Genomic DNA, 17258 nt, shown 5'->3' on the forward strand with positions numbered 1-17258 from the left:
CCAATACAGACTCATTCGGTCCACTCCTTCGGGTACCTCCCACACAAAATTTCGGATAAGTTCAGATTAGGACCTGATCTCGAATCGCTTTGATTTTTATTGCAACAACTTGTATTCACTTCCCCCCATACGACGGTACAAGTTTCATCAGGGGCAAGTCCATACTTCCTGAGAAAATGGCCGGAAAGTTGCAAAAAGCCCCTATGACACCTTGTGCAGTGCTTGGTAGGCAATATAACTCTCTAACGGATCTGTCGATTCGGTCCACTCCTTCAGGTACTCCCCCCACAAAACTTCAAAAATGTTCGGAAAAATTATCTACCATATATAGATCAGGTTCGAATATGGACTATATTTGTCTACTCCTTCTGGTACCTCTCACACAAAATTTCGGATAAGTTCACTTTAAGACCTGCTCTCGAATCACTTTGATTTTTATTGAAGCGATTTGCATTCGCTACCTCCATTACGACGGTAAATTTTTTTCAGGGGCATGTCCATATTTATTGGGAAAACAGCCCGAAAGGTGTAAAAACCCCTATGTCACCATATGTGGCGATTGGTGAGCACGATAACTCTCGAACTGTTCAACCGATTTGGTCCAACATTTGGTCTTCGTCATATTATATGCAAACTTAGTTTCATAGGCAATACCGGTCCACAACTTTCGGTACTTCTCCCCAATATTTAAAAAAAATGTCACTAAAATGCTAGAACGATATCACTTGAATGGGGCAACCAATATGGTCCAAACTTTGGATCTCCTAATATTTTATCAATATTTAGTTTAACTTCTAAGATGGCCCATATCGGTCCTCCCTAAAGGTACCTGCCGTACAAAAGTTCAACATTTGTGTCTTAGTGCAGTTAATTCCTAATCCACATTCTTGTCGGCAAGTTCAAATGCCCAAAAAGAGTCACAAAATTCAGAAGAGACCGTAAATACATTCGATCTGTCCGTAGGTGAAATTTTCACTTCACATTGGCTGAGGGTATACATATATCTGTCGGCAAAGCGTCCAACAGCGTCTATAATACCAAATTTCCGAATTCACTTCAATTCATACCAAATTTTGTACAATTTAGTACTTTGTGTACGAAAGTACAGATTTCAATAGCTATCCCAATCCTCCATTCAGGATTTTAGCTTGATGTGTTCACCAAGTCGGTGTTCAGCACCATTTCGTACACACGAGGACGAATTTCCAAAACTGTCTCAATGCACCAGTGCAATATCAATGTTTATTCCAAATTTCCGAATTCCTGCTCTATCCGGTCTCCATATCAAACCTGTACTAAATTTAGTACCATTTATATATTTTTGTACACATAGGAACGAATTTCGAAAACTGTCTTAACCCTACACTTCAACATTAATCATAATTCCATATTTTAGGCTTCCAGTTCTATCCGGTTTTCAAATTCAAACTGTACCAAATTTAGTACCATTAAGTACTTTTCGAACACATAAGTACGAATTTTCAAAACCATCCCCATATCTCAATCTTACACTTCAACAGTAATCATAATTCCAAATTTCAGGCTTTCATATCTATCCGGTCTCCAAATCAAACCAGTACCAAATTTACTACCATTTAGTACTTTTCCTACACCTACACATAAGTACGAATTTCCAAAACTTCCTCTATCCTATACTCCAACTGTACTCATTATTCCAAATTGTAGATCTCCAGCTCTATCCCTTCACCCAAAGCCAAATTGTACAAAATTTTGTACCATTTAGTACTTTTCGTGCACTTAAGTACGAATTTCCAACACTACCTACACATCTCCATCCTAACTCCAGCAATAATCTTAATTCCAACTTTTAGGTTTCTATCCGTTCACCCAAATCCAAATTAAGTACCATTAAGCAATTTTCGTACACGAAAGTATGAATTTCCAAAACTACCTCCATATCTCAATCCTATGCTCCAACAGTAGTCTTAATTCCAAATTTTAGGATCTCAGCTCTATCCATTCACACAAATCCAAGTTGTACTAAATTCAGTACCACTTAGTACCTTTCGTACACATAACCATTTCCTTATATCAGCGCCACTTTCCAACCATGATTACCATACCAAATTTTAAGATTCTAGTTATATCTATTCAAAATATGCAATTGATACAAAAATTTAGTAACTTTTAGTACATTTTCGTACGAATTTCGAATTTCCAAAAACCCTTTCGTACATCTTTCTCTCTCTATCATTGAACCTCATTCCAGATTTCAGAATTCTAGCTCCTCCCGTTTGTCTAATACAAAGGGTACCCCATTTAGTACCCTTCTAGTTCGAAGTTCCAAAATCTCAACCTTATCTACCCCTACACACCAACACCAAGCGTCTAGCTTCTGCCGTTTTGTCTGGGCGATGATCTCTCACTCAGTCAGTAACTCGCCCAGCAAACCAAAAGTCTGACGTCTGAACAATTTCGGAAGCAAAGTCGTTTAGATTTCGTTTCGGAGAGGAAATAGTTCAGATTTTGTACCGATTTTGTTCCGATTTCGGAACGAATGTCGGAAAGAAATTTCCTTTCCGAATTTCCCAAGGATTTTCTTCAAATTTCGTTACGAAATCGATCCGATGTCGCTCCGACATTTCATTCCGAAATTATATCAACCACTTCATACAACTTTCGTTAAGTTATCGTTACGATTTCGGATCAGATATCGGACGTATTGTCAGAATTTTGTTCCGATTTCGTTACGATGTCGGTACGATTGGTTTGCTGGGTTAGTCATCACTAAGCTCTTTTATATATGTACATATGTATGTATATAGATCATCCATCTTATGGTGAAGTGTATAAAAATACTCGTATAGCTAACAAAGCACCATCAAAATGCTCTTCAGTTCGAAATCCTTATTGACATCATTTCCATTTTACTCATTTCAGGAATGCTCCACCACCATACGACATCAGCAACATGTTGCAATGAAAAATGTTGACAATGAGCATATCGTGAATACATTAAACAACAACAACAATAATAATAACAGCTGTTCCATAACCCCAATTGGGGAGAGCACAGAACCTGCAGTACAAGAAAAACTACAAACACCACAACAAAGTGGTGGTGATCGTGAAACTAACACAAAACCACTGATGAATCATCGCACAAATCAGCTGCTTGCCAGCGATGAACACGATCAAAACATAAATAAAACAAAAACGACGACGACCACGACGAAAAGCATATCACAACAAACCGACGAAGAACTGGAAGAGCAAGAAACAGAAAATAAACAAAATAATAATTTCATTTTGTATCCAAAACAACAACAACAGCAGCAGCACCAACGACCCCACCATCATCATCCGCACTACCAGCCACTTCTTGGTTGCAGCGACGAAATATACGATCAAAGCATACAGTGTGATAAAATGAACCCCATGGAAATGAATGCCTACAGAGAGCCAAGAGAGTTCATGTATTCCGCATATTGTCACACAAGTCATGCACCACCATCGACAATGTGGAGAGCAATTCCACCGTACGACGAGACCTCAACAACACCAACAGCGATCAGTTTGACGCGTTCATTTGAGGTAAACACAACATCGAACGGTAGAAGTGTAACGGCGTCCGCGGTTCAACGCAACAACACGGATACGTTTAAAACTAGTTTCGAAAGATCGCCAAACAAAACATCGGCAAAGTGTAGTGATAGTACAACAACAACAACGTATAATTTAACACCCAATAAATGTTTGGCAGAATTGGAACGTTTATATGCGGAATTTCGGGCCAGTGAAAGTTTAAGAGAACAACGTTTACGCGAATTGGAAGCTAAAAAAGACGAAGAGGGGGTCGACGGCGTTGGCACATGCGAAACGACGGGACAACGATTGTCGGGCGTTGAGATAAGCGAAAAAAACGCAAATATGCGCCTTAATGTACCCGCCTCCAATAACTCCACCAACGGCGGTAATGTGGAGGAGGCTGTCAAAACAAGTGATACCACCAAAATAAATCCAAGTACCAGTAGTGTATTCCTAACAACAACAAATAGTGTTACGGCTTTAACCAATCCGTGTCAGCGTACACCGAGTTTAACTATACAAGTGAATCAGAATACAAATACGAGTTCAAATAATCTATCCAATAAGAATACGAGTAATAATAACAACAACAATAATAATAGTGTAGGTGAAATTATCCTAAATCAGGCCATAGTGAATGCAACAACGGCTACAACAACCACCAAAAATGGTGTTAGTGTGATAAATTGTAATTATGTAAATTCCCCTATCAATAATAATAATAATAACAACAACAAAAGTATTACTAATCTATGCGATATTGCAACAAATACAAATCTCAATAATGCTCAAGTGAATTTGAAAAATCCGCAAACACCCACAAGCATTAGTAGTAGTAGTTCGAGTAGTGAAAGCTGTAGTAGCCCCATAAAAAATAATGCAAATATAAGTGATACAACAACAACAACCAAACCTATTGTTAATAATTCTCAAAATAGTTCAGTGCCTAATTTGTTGAAAAATAATAAAAATAATAATAACAACAATTCTTCTTTTCCTGAGGAGACTTCCCATATGGGAGGCAGTGTTAATGTCATTCAAGTCAATGGTAATATAACAGCACCAATTTCGCGCACCTTTACCTCAACCGAATGTCAAACAGATGATGTTGCCTCAGTCCAATTGAGATCTCCACGCACCCAATGTAATGCAACACAATCGGCAACAACATCCGCAACCCTTAACAATGGTCGTGATCGTGATCAACGACGTCGTGAAAGACGCGAACGACGTCATTTGCATCATACCGCCTCAATGATGGTGGCACCCACCCACTCCCATCATCCGGGGCGTCACACCCATTTAGATCGCCACTCAATGCCAGCTCCGCCGTTACCTCCAATTTTACATCCGCCTCACATGCATCCTGGATTAACCAGTCACCATCCCCATAATGTTGCCATGATGAGACCCATGTTGCCTGATATTTTGCATAATCACCACTTTCCGCCACCATATAGTGCATTGCCTTCACACCAGACACCGCCGCCGCCACCACCACCCACAATGGGTGGTGTTAGTGCCAGTATGTCAAATCATCATCCAAATGGTCCGGCTTTAACGCAATTTGCACACGGATGTCCAGTTCCAGCACCACCACCACCGGGTGTAACATTGCTGGGACCTGCAGCAGCACCACCACCAGCCGGTACAACTATGTTAACATCGGTTATATCGACGGTACCCATACCGGGTGCTACACCCATTGTAAATGATGGCAGATTTTCACTACCATTGCCGATAATAAGAAGGTAAGTTGAAATCATTTGCACTTTAAGTGATTTGTTAGTCGGTCAGGAGAGAATTGTGAAACAACCCCGGGAAACGAGACAAATGGGTCTAAAGAGAAATCGTGAAAAGTTCTTTTAGTTTTAAAACTCGATTTGGGGGAGATAATCGAGAGCAAGGCTTAGAATCCGTCGCCGTATGATATGTCTAACCAAAGAAGACAAGTGTTCCAATTTATTACGAAGAAGATACCGAACCATAACACAATGGAAACGCATTTTCGAAACCTGAAGTCAAAAAGTGGGGAATAAGAAAAAGTCAGCAAATGCATCTAAAAGTTTTTTCAATCCGGAAGTACCGATATATTGGGACCTTCTGAAAATTTTTGTTGGAGAAATCTTGTGGTCACTGTTAACCTCAGATATCAAATTACAGATAGTATGGCGAAAAATAGTAGCTAAATTCCACAGAACACATAAAATCGAAAGGTAACTTATGTGGAGGATATAATAAAACATGGAGTTATGTTGAAAATTTTTGGTGTAGAAGTTTTGTGACCACTGGGAACCTTAAATGTCAAAATACGGATAGTTCAGCCAAAAAAATTTAGCTTAAATTTTCAAAAATTCAATTTAAGTGATTTGTTAGTCGGTCAGGAGAGAATTGTGAAACAACCCTGGGAAATGAGAAAATGGGTCCGAAGAGAAATCGTGAAAAGTTCTTTTAGTTTTAAACTCGATTTGGGGGAGATAATCGAGAGCAAGGCTTAGAATCCGTCGCCGTATGATATGTCTAACCAAAGAAGACAAGTGTTCCAATTTATTACGAAGAAGATACCGAACCATAACACAATGGAAACGCATTTTCGAAACCTGAAGTCAAAAAGTGGGGAATAAGAAAAGGTCAGCAAATGCATCTAAAAGTTTTTTCAATCCGGAAGTACCGATATATTGGGACCTTCTGAAAATTTTTGTTGGAGAAATCTTGTGGTCACTGTTAACCTCAGATATCAAATTACAGATAGTATGGCGAAAAATAGTAGCTAAATTCCACAGAACACATAAAATCGAAAGGTAACTTATGTGGAGGATATAATAAAACATGGAGTTATGTTGAAAATTTTTGGTGTAGAAGTTTTGTGACCACTGGGAACCTTAAATGTCAAAATACGGATAGTTCAGCCAAAAAAATTTAGCTTAAATTTTCAAAATACTAAAAATCGGAAGTGAAGTTATATGATGGCTATCCCAAAACATGGGCGTATGTTGACAATATTATATGGAGAAATGCCAAATAACAGACATGGACCTATTTTGACAATTTTTGGTCGGTATGTGTTATGACGACTAAGAAGCTCAAATGTAAAATTACGACTAGTTTAGTCAACAAGTACAGCTATAGTTTTCAAAGTACTTAAAATCGGAAGGAACCGTTATATGAGGCTATACCAAAACACGGACCCACGTTGACATATTTTTGGTGGAGAAGTTTTGTTGCCACTGGGAACCTCAAATGTCATATTAAGGCAGGTTTTCCAAAAAAAAAAAACCTGAAATCTTCAAAGTACAGAAAATCGGGAGGTTCCGTTTTATGGGAGCTATAACAAAACGTGGATATAGGCTTGGCCCGTCTATGGAAAAAAAAAACTCTTGTACAAAAATATAGCGTTCAGGGCTACATCGACTTTTACCCTGATCATTTCCAGAAGTTTTAAACAGAAAAACAATTTTGTATACCGTCCATACCATGGTGGAGGCTATAACATGTTTCACATGTTGTGAGGATTTGGCTTAAAAAGGAGATTCCATATTTTTTGTGAGGGGCTTAAGTCCCGAACAATTTGTTACACTTATCAGGTATCTCCCACTTACCTTACGTGTGTTAATTGGGTATACTATCTGTGGCGCCCAACATAAAATTCATAGGTGATTTCACCTCTTCCACAAGACTTAAATCGATTTGAGTAAGCAGTTTTATCAGGTATCTCAAATCTGACCTTCTGTGTGCTAAAGCGGGTATGATATCTGTGGCGCCCAACATAAAATGCACCTCCTCCGTTAGGTTGAAAAGAGGGGTGATACTAGATCACCACATGCCCATGTGGACATACACTTAAGCCATAAGTAGGCCTGTTGTGCTCTCTAAATTTTTTCAAACAAGTAAAAAAGTGTCAGTCGGCTTTGCCGACGGATATATACCCTCAGCCAATGTGAAGTGAAACTTTCACCTACGGACAGAACGAATGTATTTAAGGTCTTTTCAGAATTTTGTGGCCCTTTTTGGACATTTGAACTTACCGACAAAAATGTGGATTAGGAATTAACTGCACTAAAACACAAATGTTGAACTTTGGTAGGGCAGGTACCCTTAGGGAGGATCGATATGGGCCATTTTAGAAGTTAAACTAAATTTTGATAAAATATTAGGAGATCCAAAGTTTGGACCAAATTGGTTGCCCCATTCAAGTGATATCGTCCTAGCATTTTAGTGACATTTTTTAAATATTGGGGAGAAGTACCGAAAGTTGTGGACCGGTATTGCCCATGAAACTAAGTTTGGATATAATATGTTCGAGAGTTATTGTGCTCTCCGACCGCCACATATGGTGACATAGGGGTTTTTACACCTTTCGGGCTGTTTTCACAAGAAATATGGTCTCGCCCCTGAAAAAACTATTACCGTCGTAATGGAGGTAGCGAATGCAAATCGATTCAACAAAAATAAAAGTGATTCGAGAGCAGGTCTTAAAGTGAACTTATCCGAAATTTTGTGTGAGAGGTACCAGAAGGAGTAGACAAATATAATCAATATTCGATCCTGATCTATATCTGGTAGATATATTAGGATGTGCAAGGTTGGATTACATCGGTCACTCCCTTCAAGAGTTATCGTGCGCAAAATTTTCCGAACATATTTGAAGTTTTGTGCGGGGAGGTACCTGAAGGAGTGGACCGATATAGCCCATCATCTATGTTTTGATAAAATGTTACGAAGGCCAAATTTTGGACCGAATCGACAGTTCCGTTCGAGAGTTATCTTGCGCTCCAACCATTACACAAGGTGTCATAGGGGCTTTTTGCATCTTTCCGGACATTTTTTTTGGAAGTATGGACTTGCCCCTGATGATACTTGTACCGTCGTATGGGGGGAGTGAATACAAGTTGCTGCAACAAAAATCACAGCGATTCGAGTGCAGGTCCTAAACTGAACTTATCCGAAATTTTGTGTTGGAGGTACCCGAAGGAGTGGGCCGATTGAGTCCATATTGGAACCTCATCTAAGTCTGGTAGAAATTTCACGATGTGCAAAGTATGGATCAAATCGGTTACTCCCTTCAAGAGTTGTCGTGCCCACAAATTTTCCGAACATTTTGGAACTTTTGTGGGGGAGGTACCGGAAGGAGTGGACTGATATAATATGAAAGCCAAAATTTGAACCGAAACGGTTCATCCGTTCGAGAGTTATCGTGCGCACCAGCCAGCCAGACAGACAGACGGACATTGCTAAATCAAATCCAAATTATCTGAAACACATTTCGTCCAAACATACATGGGGTCTAAAACCATTATTTCGATGAGGCACATTTTGCCCGTATGAAAGTGTATATACTCGTACCCTTTCTTGCCTAAAGTCTGAGGGTATAAAAATTCTTCTCGTGGTCCCTGTTACGATGTCGCATTGCTTTTTTTTGGGACAATTTTTTCTGGATGTATTGACTTCCTGAGATAATGGCTCAAAAGTTCTAAAAAAGCCTCCCGGCAAAAACTGAACTATCGAAAGAACAAATCAATTTGCTCCAAACTTTGGACATCGTACTATTTCTTACAGACTCGAATTGTGTCCGAATATTGACAACATTGGACCATTATTTTGGGTATCTTCCACTCAAGGTTTGGGTCGTCTATAAATTTTTGGCAACATGTTGTCTATGCGGCCCTAATTACAATGGTACATTTTTTTTGGCAAGTCCGTACTACCTGAGATATGCGTCCTTCATTTATGGTGGTTAGACCTCCTGGCTGTCATTTTTGGTTTGATCGCCTTCTGTTATAGACGATCCATAGAGGGAATGTTAAGGGTTCATACAAAGACAATGTGATTTTATTGTCCTTACTATGAGTTTGGGGACCAACTGGTAGTAGCCTTTATGGGTACGAGGTCGTACCAGAGACTTAATTCTGGGACCACGGGTGCCGGCAAGCCCCCTGGTCCTTGTAGCACTTTCCTTCGGGAATGCAGTCTCGGACTGAGGCCGGTAGTTGGTGCGGCCCTTCGGGGAGTATCGTGGTGGCTGTGGTTGCCCAAAATCGCGGGAAGAGTTCGTAGAACTCGAATGGGGTAGCATTCTGTACCGGCTGTCTGCGCCATAAAAAGACAGGAGTTATAGATGGCGCTCCGCGCCAAACCAAGGTGGTGAACAGGGCCAAACACCTGAACGCAATTGGTACCTCACTACGGTGCAAGGGGCGCTAATTGGTCGCTTGTAACCAGTCCAGTGTTGTGAGGACACCGTGGGGTTAGGCTGAAAGGCAGGTACCCACGTTAATCACACCACGTTCTGTCCTTACTATGAAAGACATTTCATCATTCCATTTTCCATGACTTCTTCCATGGACTAAAGACTTTAGATATGCTACCATTTCTTTGGCCGCAGGCCTTTGCTTTAGGTAAGACGAAAAATATAGTTTTTAAACCCTCAGAGTGTATATACGGTCTTATACGACCAAAAATTTTCCTCATAGAAATAATGGTTTTGGACCACAAGTATGTTTGGACGAAATTCATTTCAGACAATTCGATTTAGGCATGTCCGTCTGTCTGTCTGGCTGGTGCGCACGATAGCTCCCACACGGATCAACCAAATTTTGCACTTCGTAATATTTTGCCCAAACTTAGTTTAAGTTCGCAGCTGAGCCATATCGGTCCACTTTTTCGTGTACCTCCCCCACAAAAGTTCAAATTTTTTCTGTAAAATGGTATGAACGATAACTCTCGAATCCACATCCTAAAATGTCTACCAGAAATTGGTCAGGTTCCAATATGGACTCTATCTATTTGGTAAATGTAGTTTAAGACGTCCTCTCGAATCTCTTGGATATTTGTTGTGACAATGTATATTCACTACTCCCATTACGGCGATACAAGTTTTATCAGGGCAAGTCCATTCTTCCTGAGAAAATAGTCCATAGATGTAAAAAAGCCCCTATGGTAACTTGTCGTGGCAGGAGCTCACGATAACTCTCGAAAGGATCTATCGGATAAATTTGGTCAACGAAATATTTTGTCCAACTTAGTTTAAGCTCGAAGATGATCCATATCAGGTCCAGGTCAAGTCCATACCTCCAGAGAAAATGGCCCGAAAGCTGTATAGCAACCCCTATGACACCATGTGTGGTAGTGGCAGGAGCACACTCTCGAACGGATCAGCCGATTCGGTCCAAACATAGTTAACTTCCAAACTGTTTCTCCTGAGGGTACCTCCGCCACAAAAGTTTAACGTTTTTCTTAAAGTGAAGTTTAGGATCTGAAGCTATTTCTTGTGGTCTTGTTTGCATGGATATTATGTATTTTTTGTACAAGACCATGCATCCTGATGTAGTGGTCCAAAATCTCTTAATTATACGGTGACTGAAACGAAATAACTGCTAAAAATAAAGTCCACTTCCAAAATGGTAACTCCTCCGCAACACTTTTAAGTTTCAATTCAAATATATATGTATATTTGTGGGCATGTTCATATCTACATCGAAAAAAGGCCACAAAATTCAGAAACCCCTCTAAATACATAACTTTTAGGGAAAAGGATATTAGTTGTGTGGCCGCTTTTCGATCTGTCTGTAGATGAAAGTTTCATCTCACACAGGCTGAGGATATATCTCTGTCGGCAAAGCCAACTGATATTTTTATAGTTTTATATACATCATATTAATTGTGATGCCTCCTTCCCAAGGAAGGTAATATTCCTAATATTTGTTATATCATCAAATAGGACGATGAAATTTCATTCCTTTCCTAAACTTTAATTGCCATCTTCCTACGCCATCAGGCACATTATAAACCATTAGCAATCCGACAATATATACTAAACCATTTCCCTTTTATACTAATGAGAATTGTCACATTTCCCTGAACATTACATTAATTTACGATTTTTTAGACAATAAACATCACTTTGCAGCACATTTTTCAGCGTAAATAAATAAATATCCCAAGAAAACAACAGATCATAAAATCTCAGAATACGACCATTAAAACAAAAAGATGCCTTGGGCATGAAATATTTTCCTAAAGCATTGTTGCTTGCACGAAGGTCTATTGGCAATGAATTGATATCGCTGTTCCTTCTTTGTCGGTTGTCTGTCGCCTTCTAACACTTAGTCATCAGTTTTATTGTTGACAAGAAAACACATTTTGATGAAGGAAAAAAAAACGGCTATAATGACGGATCTGCTAATTACTTCAGTGACTTTACTCATTACATTTATGTACTATTCTGCCATACAAGGAAGAGACATAACATACGAAAAGATTTATGTGTCCAGACATAAATGAGCACCGACATTACTTAGCGTTTTAATTTATTTTTTTTCACAAATCAAAGGCATGCCATCTGCACATAACACACGCACGCACACACACATTTTATGATTAAGATTAATTACATTTCTAGACCAGATTTTGTGGTGTTGGTGTGTATGTGTCTTTTCCATAATTGTGTTGGTGGTGTCGGTGGCATTGCTTCTTCACTGCCAATGTCAAATTGGAATTTTATATATTTCTGTTTTAATAAAACATTGAAAAGTTTCGCTCTCACTGTTATTAAGTTTTGAAACAACAACCCCTTCATTAGTAATTTAGAAAGGAGTAACATGGATGCTGGTTTGGCCTGTATGCTTGTAGCTGCTGTACTGCAAATGGCAAACGCCAAGATAATCCAACCTCCGCTAACCATTTGATGCTCGCCTCAAAATAATAAGAAGAGTCAAACCTATAAAAATTAATGTTAAAAGAAAGTTTTTCTGATTTTCTTGTTGTTGTTACAACAAAGCTAACTGACACCACCAACAACAGCAAACAAGCTAACGACTTTTGAAGTTAGACTAAGCCATAAAAAAAACAACAACAATGCAGAAAAAAGGCTGAAATTATTGTTGAACTCTGTTGAAGCTACATACAGGGAGTCAGGACGGACAAGCGCATGAAAGTATGAATGGTTAGACAGACAGTTATCATGAAAAACACATACATACATTCATACACATGCATATAACGACATCCAACAGTTAAACAGCAGCACTTTTTAATATGAAATCTGTGCTCATCCCATTATCCCAATTAATGGTTGTGGTGGCGGATGCACAGTGGTATGGTGCGATATGTTGGGATAGTATGTGTTTTGAAATACCCTCTATATAATGTAGCTTTATACTTCTAAAATTAAAACAATACCGAAAATCGTGGGGTACCCTTCTAGGGGGGCTACCTGAAGGCGCGGGTGCAAAACCGATAGAAAGTTCTATACCCCAACGAAGACTGAATGCCAAATTTGAGGCATTTCGGTGACATGCTTATGAGACAAAATTCAAAATAACGAAAACCGGGAGGTACCGTTCTATGGGGGGCTTACACGAAGATGAGGGCCTATACCGACAAATTTCAGGTAAAAGGTTTAACACCCAACGAAGACTAGATGCCAGATCTTAGCCACTTCATTTGGAAGAATATTCAGGCCACTACCTTGAAAATACCGAAAATCCGGATATGCCCCTTACGGGTCCCATATGAAAACGTGGACCTATACTGATAATTCTCTTCTGGAATAGTTTGGGGTATCGAGGCCACCACCTTCAAAATACCGAAAATCGGAAGGAGGCTATATGAAAACTGGACATCTGCACTATACCGAAAATCGGGAGTTACAGTTCTATAGGGCTTTATAAAGACGTGGACCTATTCTGATGAAAGTTTTGTTTTCCCAACGAAGACTAAATACCCAAATTTGAGTTATTTCTGTGGGATATCGAGGTCAGAACTTTCAAAATACCGAAAATAGGGAGGTACCGTTATATTGGGAGCTATATGCAGACGTGTACCCATCACGACAATTTTTAGGTGGAAAATTGTATACCCCCAACGTAGATTAAATGCCAACTTTCAGCCACGCCGAATATATATTGAGACCATAACCTTTAAAATGCCGATAATCGGGAGGTACCCTCATATGGGAGCTTTTTGAAAACGAGGGCCTATGACGACACATTTTAGGTGGAAGATTTTATATTCCAACTACATGCCAGATTTCAGCCATTTAGGTTTGATAATGATGCTGACACCTTCAAAATTCCGAAAATCTGGAGGTACCCTTCTATCGGGGCTAAATTAAGACGTGGACTTATAACGACAAATTTCAGGTGGAAAGTTATATTTCCCCAACGAAGACTAAATACCCAAATTTAAGTCATTTCGGTGCGATATTGAGGTCAGAACTATTAAAATACCGAATATCGGGAGGTACTGTTCTACGGGGGCTATATAAAACGTTGCTCTGTATGGATAATTCTGCTCTGGAATATTTTATACCCCCATCGAAGACTAGAAATTAAATTCCATCCATTTCGGTTTAATAATGACCCTGATATCTGCAATATACCGAAAATCGGAAGGGGGTTATATGAAGTCGTGTACCTATAACGACAATTTTCAGGTGAAAAGTGGTATACCCCAAACGTAGACTAAATGCCAACTTTCAGCCATTCCGTTTGGATATTGAGGACATAACCTTTAAAATACCGAAAATCGGAAGGTACCCTTCTATGGGGGCTTTATGAAGACGTGGACCCATAACGACAAATTGCAAGTAGAAGTTTTTATATCCCCAACGAAGACTTCGTGCCAAATTTCAGTCATTTCGGTTGGAGCCACAACATTTAATATACCGAAAATCGGGAGGTGACCTTCTATGGAACCTATATGAAGATGTGGGCCTATACCAACAAATTTCTGATGAAAAATTTTATAACGACAAATTTCAAGTGGACGTTTTTATATCCCCAACGAAGACTTTGTTCCAAATTTCAGCCATTTCGGTTGGATTTTGAGGCCACAACCTTTAATATACCGAAAATCGGGAGGTGCCCTTCTATGGGACTTATGTGAAGATGTGGGTCTCTACAAACAAATTTCTGATGAAAAATTTTATACCCCCAATAAAGAATAAATGGCAAATTTCAGCCATTTCGTTTGGATATTGAAGACACAACCTTTAAAATACCGAAAATCGGGAGGTAACCTTCTATGGGGGACTTTATAAAGACCTGGACCTATACCGACAAACTTCTGGTGGAAAAATCTATACCCCCAACGAAAATCGAATACCAAATTTCATACATTTCGGTTGAATATTGAGGCCATAACCTTAAAATACCGAACATCGGAAGGTATCGTCCTAAGGGGGCTATATAAAGACGTGGGTCTATAACGACAAATTTCAGGTGGAAAGTTTTATAGCCCCAACGAAGACTTAATGCCAAAAATCAGTCATTTCAGCCTCGATATCAAGGCCACAATCTTCAAAATACCGAAAATCAGGAGGTAACGTTTTACGGGGCTATACAAAAACTAGGGGCTATGCTGCTAATTTTCTGCAGGAATGTTTTATACGCCCATCAAAGACTAAATGACAAATATCAGCCATTTCGGTATTGAGGCCACAACCTTTAATATACCGAAAATCGGGAGGTGCCCTTCTATGGGACTTATGTGAAGATTTTGGTCTCTACCAACAAATTTCTGATAGAAAATTGTATAGCCCCAAAAAAGACTATATAAAGACGGTCTATATCGACAAATTTCAGGTGAAAAGTTTTATAGCCCCAACGAAGACGAAATGTCAAATCTCAGCCACTTTGATGGCAAATTGAGGCAACAACCTTCAAAATATCGAATATCGAGAGGTACCCTTCGGTTGGGGATATAAGCAAGGACCTAAACTGCTAATTTTCTGCAGGAGTGTTTTTCATCCATTTCGGGTGATAATGACGCTGAAATCTTCAAAATACGGAAGGGGTCGTACAATGGGGGCTTTATGAAGACCTTGATCTATACCGACAAATGTTAGGTGGAAAGTTTAATATCCTCTATGGTAATTAGGATGACTCTCACAATAACACCCTAGGAAGTACTGCAACGAGAGCATGCTATTGTGTTTCCATACTGGAAAATATGTCGTATACTACTTTGTGTTGCAGTTTTCAGGGCAGCATTCTGAAAGGGAATATTATATTGCAACGCCTACACCTTACCACAGAACGACCTATTGCGTTACATGTTTTCAACAACCGTTTTTTATCTATGCCCCAAATGATGCCGGTTAGGAACATAAGGACATTGTTCCTTCATCCCAGCTTGGTACAGATTGGTGTTGCATGTGCAGACGACTTGAACATAATGCTGAATGTGCCACCCGAAGTTAGTGGTCGAAATTCGACTACTATCGACCAGAATTTTTTTATGTTGTGCTCAGTTCCATATATATGTTCTCTTAACCTCCCCGAAGGGACAAGGAGACTTCTCTTATATTGGCTCAATGATATGGGACCTACATTTTATTGCCGAGCTCGAACAGTGTGTCTTCCGACACCACTTGTACAGGAATTTTTCACGACTAAAAAACTCAGGAAATGTAAGCTGCTATTACACTGAGGTGTTTTGCCGCCGTAGAAAATTTTGGTGTTCTGGTCAGAGATTGAACATCAGATCATCAAAGTGCACTGCACCACGGTGTGTTCATCTCCACAGTCCATTTATTGAAGAGACTGACTGCATGTTATGTTGTGGCGGTTATTTGCATATCCCCCCCTTGCCCCAAGAAGAGAACCGATATAGTCCGTCACCGTAGATGTACAATGTTTGGAACACATCGGTCACTTACTTCGAGAAATATCGTTTATCTCATCTATACTAATAGAGGGAGAAAGTTTAATCGTATCCTCATTGTCTATACGCTTTAGCCATGAGACTGAGGGTGTAGAAACGTAGTTACAATTTTTTTGAATCTTTTCCGCTCCTATGTTTTGGTATAAATACCATACACACAGTGGTGACATCTGAATGAGTAGGTACCTATTTGGTGATCTCAGGGTGGTGTAAACTTAATTTCAAACTGTTTATATTATAGCTTTTTGCCGCGTTAACCTTCTTTTTGAGGATATATTTGACCTATACGCAATGGAATTGACATTTGAAAACCCAGTGGGCTTATTACATCCAATTATATATAAACATACTATAACATTGGCCACCTATCAGTGGCACTTCAACTCACTGTACTCCAAATCACGTCATGGTGTTGATGTTATTGGTGACGACGAATCATGCTGATGTTAGACAATAACACTTTAAAATCTGTGCCTTGGTAAAATGGCTTTGTATACACAACGTACATCCGCCTGTGCATTTAAAAATTCATCCGTTCGTATGTGTGTCCTACAGCATCTTCCGATGATACCCACTCATTTGTGAAAATATTCACTCTGCTATCAAACCATTTCTATATTACTTGGATTTCTTTCACTTTGTACCAACAACGATGCTCGGATTTAACACTCCTCTAGCCAAAACAAAAACCTCAAGAAAAATCTGCAATAACAAATACAAGCAAACAAAAACAAAACAATTTCAAACACAACAAACTATAGTTTACTTAGCTCTCAGTTAAAGTGATTAAAATGGTTTAACAACTGACATTTAGATGCGGGTTAAGACTGAAAATAAACTACAACAACAAAGCGAGCAAATAACCGAAATAACCCCTTAAGCATTAAAACTTAAACTCTTTTCGACCATTAAAATCAACAGCGGAGAAAAAAAAACACAACATCAAACGTTTTATTTTCTCGAACACACCTCTTTACCGGATTTATGGCAAACATTTTATATTTTGAAAGTTATAGAAATAATAACAACAACAATAGCAATAGAAA

At 39.2% G+C, this 17258-nt stretch overlaps 1 protein-coding gene across 2 annotated transcripts in view; it reads left to right on the top strand.

Annotated features, from left to right (window-relative positions):
• Positions 1 to 17258, top strand: part of LOC141405268 (uncharacterized) — a 335745-nt gene that overhangs the window by 72563 nt on the left and 245924 nt on the right. For both annotated transcript variants that reach the window (XM_073989384.1, XM_073989385.1), the window contains exon 3: positions 2902 to 5300. In XM_073989384.1, the coding sequence (XP_073845485.1) occupies positions 2902 to 5300 (2399 nt within the window). The remainder of the gene's footprint in view (positions 1 to 2901; positions 5301 to 17258) is intronic.

This window comes from Musca autumnalis, unplaced genomic scaffold (assembly GCF_047663935.1).
Source record: "Musca autumnalis isolate F117 unplaced genomic scaffold, ASM4766393v1 scaffold_5, whole genome shotgun sequence".
NCBI lineage: Eukaryota > Metazoa > Arthropoda > Insecta > Diptera > Muscidae > Musca > Musca autumnalis.